The sequence below is a fragment of the Lolium rigidum genome, chromosome 2 (assembly GCF_022539505.1).
Source record: "Lolium rigidum isolate FL_2022 chromosome 2, APGP_CSIRO_Lrig_0.1, whole genome shotgun sequence".
NCBI lineage: Eukaryota > Viridiplantae > Streptophyta > Magnoliopsida > Poales > Poaceae > Lolium > Lolium rigidum.
The window spans coordinates 22,245,651-22,257,552 of NC_061509.1; the positions used below are offsets into that span (position 1 = coordinate 22,245,651).

The 11,902-nt window shown below is 38.5% G+C and overlaps 1 protein-coding gene across 1 annotated transcript in view; it reads right to left on the reverse strand.

Moving 5' to 3' along the window:
* LOC124691421 (tRNA ligase 1-like) overlaps positions 1-11,237 on the reverse strand; it is a 12,907-nt gene extending 1,670 nt beyond the window's left edge. Inside the window, exons 1-24 of the mRNA XM_047224706.1 lie at positions 11,006-11,237; positions 10,328-10,378; positions 10,132-10,214; positions 9,963-10,062; positions 9,190-9,268; positions 8,861-8,984; positions 8,586-8,692; positions 8,376-8,504; positions 7,479-7,543; positions 7,210-7,374; positions 6,889-7,055; positions 6,743-6,774; positions 6,480-6,661; positions 6,168-6,247; positions 5,646-5,711; positions 5,236-5,552; positions 4,248-4,355; positions 3,246-3,343; positions 3,085-3,145; positions 1,451-1,527; positions 1,287-1,358; positions 1,120-1,196; positions 718-798; positions 485-590 (exon numbers count right to left, since the gene is read on the reverse strand). Of these exons, the coding sequence (XP_047080662.1) occupies positions 485-590; positions 718-798; positions 1,120-1,196; positions 1,287-1,358; positions 1,451-1,527; positions 3,085-3,145; positions 3,246-3,343; positions 4,248-4,355; positions 5,236-5,552; positions 5,646-5,711; positions 6,168-6,247; positions 6,480-6,661; positions 6,743-6,774; positions 6,889-7,055; positions 7,210-7,374; positions 7,479-7,543; positions 8,376-8,504; positions 8,586-8,692; positions 8,861-8,984; positions 9,190-9,268; positions 9,963-10,062; positions 10,132-10,214; positions 10,328-10,378; positions 11,006-11,185 (2,607 nt within the window). The 5' untranslated portion in view covers positions 11,186-11,237. The remainder of the gene's footprint in view (positions 1-484; positions 591-717; positions 799-1,119; positions 1,197-1,286; positions 1,359-1,450; positions 1,528-3,084; positions 3,146-3,245; positions 3,344-4,247; positions 4,356-5,235; positions 5,553-5,645; positions 5,712-6,167; positions 6,248-6,479; positions 6,662-6,742; positions 6,775-6,888; positions 7,056-7,209; positions 7,375-7,478; positions 7,544-8,375; positions 8,505-8,585; positions 8,693-8,860; positions 8,985-9,189; positions 9,269-9,962; positions 10,063-10,131; positions 10,215-10,327; positions 10,379-11,005) is intronic.
* Between the last annotated feature and the right edge of the window lie 665 nt (positions 11,238-11,902).

Below are 11,902 nucleotides of genomic sequence, written 5' to 3' on the forward strand. Positions count from 1 at the left end.
AAATTATGAGTGCAAAAAGGGTAATGAGGGTATTACCCCAATGGATGGGGGGAGGTCGGTACCCAAATGTGTAAGCGTAGGTGCCTGAAAGTAAAGAGGGTAGTACAACAAATAATGTGTGTGAAAATAGGTAGGCATATATGATCTTTCACACTAAGTTCAGGGTTTATGTGTCTTCTCTTGTAAGCCTCACGTTTGACTTAAATCAATAGAGCATGTCAGTCCATAAAGTTAACAGTGGTAACATAAAGTGAGTTTGGAAGGTTGATCTGCCACAAACTTCTTTGTTTTGAGATAAGCTTAGAAATTTATCTTTTATTATTAGTCTGTGATAAAACAACATGGGGTAGCACAACCCCTTATCCTTGCTGACAATTTGATACTTTATTGTTCTAAATGTCCACAGGTTAAAGTTCCTCGATAAAACACTAGTTTCCTGAAAAGAATGCAGATTTCCTATGTATAACAGATGAGATATGTTTACCTGGATGGATTTAAGATAATCTTCATACCCAAACAAGATCTCGCGCAACCTCTCCTCCCACTGTTTCCATTCTTCACTAACATCTGAACCATTTGATGGCTTCCCTCTGATTCGATATTATTGGTCAAATCAGCCAATATATAACAGAATTATGCTTTTGCCACCATTATCAGCTGACACAGCACTAGCTTTCTACCCAGGGGTTAACAGGTAAGTAGGTAACAGTTAAATACCTTCCACGCTTGCTTCCATGCAGACTGAATAAGCCAAGCCCCTCATCTAAGATACTTTTGACATCACCAGGCAATGGAGCTCTTAAATTAAGAAAAGCCAAGTAGCCGTTTAGTAGATACAAGTTTTCTGACCAACAAAAGTACAAACAAAAATGAAGCCAGACTCATCACGGCATGATTTTCTTGTACATATATAGTATGAAAGGCTATAAACTTCTGGGTGCACAATGGTACTAGTTCTAAGTATTTCCCCATACACGAACACAGAAGTGCATGGCTCAACAAATAGGATATTTTAGGTAAGCAGTAAATGAATACAAAAAGAGAAAAAGTATAAGATGGTAAGAAACAGGTCTTTAAAAAAATGGTAGAACCAGTATAGGAATATGTGAAAATGTCTACCTATCTGGCTTCAGGAGAGGCATCTTAACCAAGGAGCCAAAACGCTCATACAGTTCGTTTTCAAATTCTCTTCGACTCTGGAAGAGCATTTTTCTTATGTCATAGTCTCGTAGATAATATGGCATATTCCAGCAGGATTTGAAATAGTTTTCAAGGAAAGGACATACCTTGCCATCATAGAGCTTGTAAAACTTTAGCAAAACATTACCAGCATTCGGTGAGTCCTTGCCCAGATTCCCCTTTATACGTGGTCATAACATGTTAGACAATATACAATATACAGAAGCCATTATCTACAAACTTGTGTAAAGTGTAAATACTGCGTCCATACCGGATGATTGACCCGTTTGAGTACACGAAACATGAAAACAGCAAGAGCATCAAGTGAAAATGGATTTATATCGGTGCCTGCAGTTTCAAGGAAATGAACAAAAATTACAAAGCAATTTAATGATCCAATCCAAGAATATAACCAATATCGTAAACAGAGATAGACACTGAAGATGGAAAAAATATTCTAGAATTAAATAGTCTCTAATCACGGGGTTTTGTAGAGTTATCTATTTTGTAAATTTATTCCCTGAAACTATATTGTACAGTACAGATTACCAGACACAGTATCAAGTACACATACTTATCAATGTCAGTACAACCTTGTTTTACATGGAGAACCATAAAGAAAAATGAACTACAAAAAGGTCCTCCATAGGGTGGTACATGAAGGCTGATGACACGTCTGTTGCTCCTCCACAGCTATCTATGGACTTCACGTGCTGCTGTTTTGTCGACTAACTGCAGTGGCGCTTCCACAGCATTGGCCCATCCCTCCAACATCAGAACGCTGAAGAAGATCCTGAAGGTGAGAATTCCACTGGAAACAGAGAAGGCTCTTTGCTCCATCAAAGGTCCAAAGCTCATGACACGTGCAGACTCAAGAGAAATAGCCAAGCCATGTCATGTCAGGTTGAAGCCCGGCTCCATCCTCCATAGCCGCAGTAAGGGCCTTCAATCAAGAGATTGGGAAGAAGAAAGGACACCATATCGAAAGCAAAATCAACGAAGACCAGCCTGACAAGGGCGCTTGAGATGAACCAGAAATACATCATCCTTGCAAGAAGAAATTAACGCCATGCACTAGATTTTGAATACATGCGTCGACTGAAAACCAATCCACTTGGTCAGATCCATGGAGAGATGAAGCCCAAATGAACGAATTCGCCGAGTGCATGGTGTTCTGGATGAGAAGGCCGACGAATGCAAGAATAATTTAATTTGCAGGGATTATTAACTTGAAGGCACCGGATTGGATAGCATGGGTGGATCTTGGCTCCCTCCGCTAGCACTGTCGCCGGCCAGACAAGGGAGAGAAGAGCACCGCCGTCACCAATTGAAGACCTTGGCACAATAATGGTAGAATCATCTAAGTGAAAGAAGGTGGTGCTAATCAGATCTGGCTTACGTCTCCTCCTACTCCACTGGCGCTGGCGTTGCCAGCCATACAAGGGGGTAATGTCGCCCACCACCAACAGAACAAGAACTGACCACCAGATGAACGAGCTAGAAAAGGGAAACCAAAGTACACACTGCAGCGCCTACTCCTATAAACAACATACCTCCCCTCCCAACTCACTCTGGGCTGGTGGCACAAGTGGAGGAGACAGGGAGAGAACGAGGCAGAGCTTCACTTTGCCGCACTACTCAAACCTCACATCTCTCAAACCGCTTTCGGAGGAGTCAGACCCCTAGCGGGCTCATCTTACAGACTTGTGAAAGTACTACATTCATGAGATTTGAAGCCCATAATATATCCAGCATACTCCAAATTATTATCAAAGGTTGCTGTGTTGCATTTCTATCATAAATAAATAAATAAAGCGCTGAATTTCTAAATATTGCTTTCCTCTTGAGTTATTTGTGAAGTGGCAAAAAAAAAAACAGAGCAACAAATGATGAAGCATATGTTACCTTCCGAATCAGGAATAATAGGAACAGCAGCCGCATTTGTGGTCCTGCACATATCTTCGATCTAGAATAAATGGACCACCAGTTCCGTTCTTTCTAAATTGTAGCATGAGAAAGAAATGACATTGATAGCTTTACTACATCTAATTTGAAAGTAAACTTGCCTGCTGCCATACGTCCTTGTTTGGTGCGTTTTTGTCGGCGAGGGTTATTCTAAATGATTTGTTTTTTTGCTCAGCAGCAACCTTTTGCCAGTATTTTCCTGCAAGGGCCAGTAGTTTACAAAATGGTCAAAACTGCCTCACTCTAGAAGAAAATATAACACCTAAAACAGCAAAGAAAATTGAAACAAGTATACAGGCATATATTTATGCAGTAATCTACCGATAGAACAACTGATGCTAATATATACTGCTAAAAGTAAACACAAAATCATATTCCCTTAGTTTCAAGACTGCATCTACAGCAGGATATCCACTATTATTTATTTCAGTAGAGCAGCTTTCCTTTCTGAGTAAAAATGCAGTCCTATTTTGGCCCTGCCAACTTCCGGGATCTGGATTCCATTTTTAGAGGAAAGAAACCAGCATCTCCCAACGGTCCAGTGACACCCAACAATTGAGTGCAAGCTCCAGATATCAGTGGATTACTTTTGTGTCCTCGCAGAAACAAAATTATTGTCTTATTTTGTCCACTCAAAATGATGGCTTCCGAATTAGGCCTCGCAACCAAACCAGATTACTAAAATAGGGTCCTTCCACTTACGAATCAATATATATTGATAAAGATAATACTACCAAATGTGGAAACTACACCAGCGACTGGAAGTTTTTTTTCCACTAGCACAATGGAATATTATACTTCTCGAAAATAAATATTTCAGAAAAAGAAAATCTCGCCGGCAGTTCTTATTGTTGAACAAGGAGTGCATATCAATTATTCAATTATCACTGTGAACATTAGGGGCAACTACATAAAACATAAAGTTGGGAAGAATGGCTACATGCTGCCAGAATTATCAAATTTGTATTTGTTATCGTAAGCACATGTAAACTGCACTATTGCACACGTCAACACGAATTCTGTTTGCAGAAGATCTAAGAACAAGTGGACCTCCTGCAATCCATGTTTTGGTCCTATGCACGCAGCAACCAAAGAATACGTACCTTTAGTACGATCTCCTTCCAAACTATGAAGAGGCCGGCTATCACCAAGGCCACCAGGCATTTTCAATATTTCATTACATAAAGCAGACTTTGCACAACCAGGTATACCTGAAAGAAGAAAAATAAACATGCATGACAGAAAACAAAATAATATGATAAGGACCAAGAGAATATAATAGATACATTTCGGAGAAAAAAACATAATAGAAATTAGAAAGACAAAAAAAAAGAACTTGGCAGGGAGAAGAGGAAAATCTATATGTTATTTACTAGCTAGAAAATTGTGGTATATTGATCAATCTTAGAACAGTCCAAGCAAGCCAAACAGTCCAAGCCCATAGAGACAGTTGGTCTAGCACTTACAGTTAGTATTGCTTAAACAATGATCCACTTAGAAGCTGCTTGCATACAACTTTATGGTTTACTTATCTAGTTTATCAGGTTTATAAGCTGTAAGCTTCATAAGCTAATGTTTGAGGATGGAGAGAAGACCAACCTACACCAAATATGTTCACTATGAATGCTCACACAGGGTAACAAAAATCCAGAACCAACAAATCTAGGGCATATAGTTAGTTAAACCTAAAGTTACCTGAAACAATGGTCTAATCTAGCCATATGTGGTCCAGCTGGTATGGCACCTTGGTTTCTGGCTGAAGGTCAGGTTCGATGCCAACCAAGCAGGTGTTAGACAAGTTATCTTCTTTTATTTTCAGAGATTTGTTCCCACAAGAGTCGAGACCTGGCTTATTTGAGGCTTAGGATAGATGAATTAAAGAATGGTCACATAGGCCCTACTTGCAAGTTCTGAGTTCATGTTCAACAACCTATGGGCATAATGGCAGTACAAATGATTCATCGGGCTTTTTAGTATTGAGAGTAATAAATATTTGCTTACCAGTCATTCTAATGATTATAATCAACTCAAGATGAAGAGTGCTTATGAAACATAAAAGTTAGAATCTGTTGCAAGAAAAATAGAATTTACCAGGAAAGAAGACAATAAGGCCCTCAGTTTTCGAAACAACATCGAGGGAAGCTGTAGGACTAGAAGGTGCTGCCCCACATTCTGGCTGAAAATCATCCTCTTTATCTCTCTGTGCATCAAGTATGGCCAAGAATTTTTCTGTTTGAACCATGTCGCCAGCAGCCCTTACCAAAGCCAGGTTTGCAGGGCTGCTCTTAGCATATTGTTCAAGAAAAGGCTCTGCCTCACTAAGATATTTTCTTTCTAAATTTCCCACAGTAACATAAATTGAGGACGAGGGTGACTCATTGCCATACTTCCCTCTAATGTAGGTAGCCCTGTTTTGGGAAACCAATTGAATTAAAAGAAACATACAATGATTGGTACAACCCAAAAGAACACCTATGAAGAGAAAGAAGTTAGTAATATACCATTTATTCAACAGTATGCAAAGCTCTTTCAGTTTACTTTCTGATGTTCCCCAACTCTCCATTTGCCTATTAACACATTCAGGACCATTTATATCAGAGGCAGCACTGTTTGCATCAATACAACAGCACCAACCGCAATTCAAACTTTATAGTAGTCACAATTGACAACTCAGCTAGAAAAGATTCACATGGCTGAAATCATGAAGAATCAAATCATCATTTGATGAAGAAAAATCCTTGAATATCACAGAAGGGGTAACCAACATGGGAATGGCCTCGCTTTACAGGTATCAACATTTCATACTAATATGCATATCAACTAAATAGATGTCTAGAGGATGCATTAGCACTGTTTTTCTAGCGTTACAGAAACTATTGACAGCACGAAACCATATCAAAACTAGTAACTGCGTAAATTAAATAAAAGATACTCTTGTGCCAATGCTCATATATTTTAGACAACTGCTGAAAGAGCTATTGAAAGGTGAAGAACAAAAATTTGAGATTTGATACATGACATACCTTATGTAATAATTACTATAATCAGATCGTTTATCTTTGAAAATGGTGGAGAGGCTATTCCGAATTAAGAATGTCCTTATCTGTCAGGTAGCAATGTAAGAGAATTGTTAGAAGATACAGATACAAATCCAATTGTTGCATTCCTTTCCACCATGCAAGAATAAAGAAGTCCACACAGATATGCCAAGCTTGTAAGCATTATATGTTAAAATGAAAGCGAGCAATCCAGAGTAAATAGCATCATATTCGTACATCAAGAAGTGATCAGGAGCACCTAAGCACTATAAGCTGAAAACAAATGCAATGGCGTACCTTATAAGGCAGGAATTTTAGTTTGATCATTGAATTTGAATCCTCGTCAGCCAGACCATCCTTAGCTGACGAACTTGAATCCAAGGAACCTTCGATATTGTTCAATAAAATGTTACTTTCTTTGGAAAGTTCAGCGGCCTTCTTATTGTTCGCCTTGAACAGGTTTACATCAATGAAGAAACCTAACCATGAAACATCAAGTCAGTCAATGACACACTCACTTATTATATGAGAAGAATTTTAAGTCACATGGTCCATCTTACCCCTATACAATGGCCATAACCCTTGATTTTTCCTAAAAAATACATGACCGGTTAAATCTAATGACAAATAATAAATCCCAAAAGGCAAAGGATAATAGTACTGCAATGAGCTAGTGAGGTACGCGTCACTGACTTCACAATCTTACTTCATCTCTTGCCGATAACGTTTAAAAACGGAATCATCATGCACATGGATAACCATCTTGTAATACTTATCATTTGAAAGAGAATCAACTTTTTGGTAATTCCCATAACATTTAAAAGCTGCAGGAAAGCAACTCGGCTTCATCTGCTTCATCAAACGAATCGTCTCCTGTAACAGGGCAGACAAAATAAATTGTCATGTACTACTAGTTAGTGGATCATTGATATTTGCAGTTATCAACATTTACAGTGGAAGTATGTATATTATTTACTGCAATTGTGAAAGACTTAATGTTAGACAAGAACAAATAAAAATTACTAACCTGTAACTTCTTAGTTGCATAATCTGTAGGATGTGCTTGCAAAAACTCAGCAACAACAGATTCACCAGCTTTTTGAGACTGAGCATCAAGACCACCATTTCCAGACCAATCAAAATGGTCTGGATACATTGAAGATCCAACATTTTCAAGAATTGCTTTAATTTGCTGTTCATATAAAATTAATAAGAAGTTACTGCAAGATTGAACCAATACGAAACTAAGAAAAAACATGAAAAAGGTGAATACCAGTTGACAACATTAGATAATACCTGCATTTCGTCTAACCTATCAGGGGCACATATTTCACGTAAAGTTGGTCCTAAATCACAGTCAACTGCATAGGAAAGTAACTTTGTAAACGGTAAAAAATAATGTTATTACAACTTCACAACTCGTGTACTAAGAATTATTTCATGCAACATGTTCAGATGCATCAGAAAATATTTACAAGGACAAAAGCATAGATAAGAACCATTTCAAAAGGTGAAGTTCCCAAACAAGAATAATTGTATTTTATTTCCAGTATTTCGATTCTCCTCCTTTCTTGATTTTCATTTTGTCCCTTGCCCTACCATATTAAGCAAAATACAATTGAATATGTAGAATAGCCCATATGTCCAGGAGCAGCCTAACACGCCTAGAACTTTCTTTTTCTTTGAGAGTACGCCAAGGCCTACCCTATTTTTATAGAAGGCAGAAAACAAGTACAAGACGACTACTACTGTCTGAGAACAACAAGCACGAACTCCACACCAGGGCTAATATGAAAACAGACACCACAGACATTACTAATACACACAAAAGAGCCTGCCCTAAACTGAGTAACGATGCTGCGTCTCGACCCAAAGCCGGTCAACTCTGAAGATCAACAGCTCCAAACAAATGAGAAGTAGCCACTTTTCTTTGAATGGGAAAAATCAAATAAGGAGTTCTATTTGAACAAAAGCTTAACATTGAGGTGAAAACTTGTATGAGATTGTTTGCGAACAGACAGAAACTATCTTTACGGTTCATCTATTACACTCAAATAACAAGGCAACATCATTTTACTTGCTTACCACGATCTAATGGAGTCTGTGAGAAGTTTCTCAGGACTTCTTCCATTTGAACTGAACTTTCACGACTAACCATTCAAATAACAAGGCAACATCATTTTACTTGCTTACCACGATCTAATGGAGTCTGTGAGAAGTTTCTCAGGACTTCTTCCATTTGAACTGAACTTTCACGACTAACCATACGGGCAACCAGACCTTCAAGTATCTCACCCTGTACAATTGCATGATCCTTTGACCCTACAAATAAAAGAGACATGAAAACTTTTTACAACAGCTGTGAAGTGTAAGACCACAAATTATTATTCACGATAGGCTTACCTGGTACAGATATATCAGCTACTTCGTCAAGGGCTTTGCAAACCGGTGTAGCAGTCCCCTCTTCACACAATGCATCATAGGCAGCGAAAAAAGAAAAGGCAGATTCCCTTCAAAGATATCAACAGAAATAATAATAATAATATTAAAAGAAGAGCCAGGGAAAAATGAAGATACATCTGATATCAAACAGCTTTGGACTGGAAACTTATATCGAGCAAGGCAGTCAAGTACTTTGACATAAAAAAAATCTTAACATAAAGTTGTCAGATGGCCACCTTGTGGAAAATAGCCAGACATGATTTGTTGGGAGGCGCCATTTTCGACAAAAGGCAATCATGTCCGGAGTAGAATAGAACTTTGGTTTGCCATGACCCAACTCTGTTACAGCTGTAACCACGGCTGCATAAAGGACAAAATAAAATCATATAAATATGCATTCAAAAGAGATGTTGTAAACAAAGACTACCAAGAATGGTAAAATTCATGGAATGAAAAATGATGTCATAGTTAAATAGGTGAAATAACCTCTCCAAAGTAGAAGCAAGACAAATACTGGCATACAGACAGAATAATAACATGAGCAGAAAAAGGATGTTGCACATACCATAATCATCCTTTGGCCTTTGTCCGTGGTCTCCTAATACAGCCGTCACAAGTTCCATTGAAATGTTTACCCGGTTTTTCTAGAAGCACAAAAACAGAGACAAGATCAGGAATCTTAAGAAAACTGCTGAGAAGCAGAAATGCAAACAATGAAAAGCCCTAAGAATAAACAGAATATTCTTGATGAGTGTTTAGTTCGAATAAACTATGCATCAAAGAAAGATTAAACAGCATAGCTACAATGGTCTGTTACCTAATAGTCCCTCATTTTCATTTTATAACCCATATTTGGGTTAAACAAGGGGATTAAGGTTGCTATGATACCAAGAGAGCAGTAGAGAGAAATGAACATGGTACCCATGGTTGGAATAAGAGAGATTACTTAGTGTATGTGTATTCACCATAAATATTGAGGGAAACAAATAAGCAAATAGGAGAGAAAGGGTCATCAATTTAACACGCGAGCATTGCAATTTGACACAAGATCCAAAAAAGTATTGGCCACATAATTTGAAACGTAGAGGGTAGACATGTGATTTTTTAATCTACTTACTTCAAGGGTCTGCAAAATCAAGATCTATACTGAATAAAATAGAAGCGGTGAAATATAAATAAAAAATAATATTATCCTTAGTTCAAGGCTCTGTGACTGTGTCAATACTATATGCAAATCAAGCAGCAAAAGATGCACGGACCAGAAACGAAAAAACATGATAATAGGGAAGTCAAAAGGCATGTAGTTCTATGAGGAAATTTGCACTGGGCATGGAGTACCGTGAGATAATGATTAAACTCGTCTTGCATTTTAGGAGCTTCCTCCCCCCAAGCTTCACGAAAAATACGGCCCAGGATAAAAACGCCCGCAGCAGTGTAGCTATAAGCAGGAATTACACCTTCAGTTAAATAGCTCAAGAAATATAAAAGACGAACTAGCAGAACCTACATATTTCCAAAGCTGTTCTTGGAAAATGCTCCACCATGCTGACCAGCATACATGAATAGAGATCCTGAATGCTTAAGCGTAACCTGAAGAAAAACATATCTTCGTAGGGTTAACACATTTTAACCATCATTATAAGTAGTTAGCCACAAAAAAGTCATTGATTGATCAAAAGGGGAAAAAAAGAAATCAAATATACCTCCATGGTAGCTAAGCCACGCGACACCATCTCAATCATCCGATTTCTTGTCTGCCATCACAAAAATGGGGGTAAGGTTCTCACTAAAGGTTTTTAATTAGAACTCCATTCACTAAATGTAAGTAGTAGACTCCCAAACTACCAGAAAACACTACTATTACCAACAAGTTTACTGCATAGCCAGTTCATTAAACATTTCTACAATAAGATAAAACTAAATGTGGTTATATTAACCAACCCCATTAAGGCCACGCAGATTGCAGACAACATGTTCAAGCGTTCATCAACAGCTAAAAAGAAGAGCGCACAGTGATGCCCAGCAGATAATTTCATTTGAATTACTCAGAAGAAGACAATAACCTGATATGTCATCAATACAATGGAAAACTAAAGAAATTAAGCAATGGATGATTTAGAAACTATGTCTTGATTTAGCCAAGGGGTGTATTATGACAGTCTTGTTTGGCTGTACAGCTCGTAGATTTTTTGGTGGGCTGCAACCAAATAAATTATTATTTTCCAGACAGTATGAGATGATCAGAACCACCAAAATAATCATGGGGAAAAAACACCTAATAGTGGCTCATGAAGGAGTTGGCATTGTTTGTCACAAGGTGAAGGAAGCAAGGAGCAATCCAGCAAACACCCACAAGGTAAAGGGAGCTGCCGACCACGCACCTCTTGGTCGGAATTTTCGTTGTCGAATTTGGGGTAGAAAGCGGCCTTGATCCGCGCCTCCGCGAACCAGGTGTCGTTGTCCACAGCAAAGCCCGTGGCCCCCGTGAACAGCGTCGATAGCTTATCATCGGCGGCACCCTGCTCAGGCAGCCCCTCCAAGGACGATGATGGTGTTGCCATCGTTAAGTATGCACTTTGCAACTCGCAAGCTTGGATTGCTTCCTGTACAGTTCAGCTGTAGACACCAAATGTCATTACACAAGCTGAAAGATCAAAACAGAAACAAGAAATTATTATTTTAAATCTCTATAAGATCATGTCAATTTGGAAACGCAGGTGTTGTGAATTTCAGACTAATTCAGTTTCTCACATGGATCAACAGTTGACAATGGCATTGACAAAAACAGAATCGTAAGGCGGTAAAGGAGGCACTGACGGACTCCTAAAACAAATTTTTATAATAGCATAGAATATTAGCAAAGATGAACATGTATTTTCAAATCCATTGTTAGTACCATATCACTAGTTTAGTTCATCCGAGCGTCCCATGACCACAGACACTTCGATTTAAGGAGTCTTTTTCAGATTGAGGATTTGGTTTTGGCAATTCGTTCGGGTGTTGAGGTCAATGGAAAACTTGTATCTATATTCTGGTTCCTTAAACATGAAATCAATAATCAATTACACACAATTATTAAACCATAGTACCAAACCACAATCACTCAAACTCAATGAGGTAGGAGTTGTGCATTCTCTATTTCTAAAACAAGAAATTGCATAGTTGAGAGGACAAGCAGCTGAGAGCAATTGGACTGACAAAGATAGGAAGTGAGGGCAGAAGATGTCGAGGCAGTGCCGCACCTGGCGGCGGCGCGTGGCGAAGGAGCCGAGGAGGGC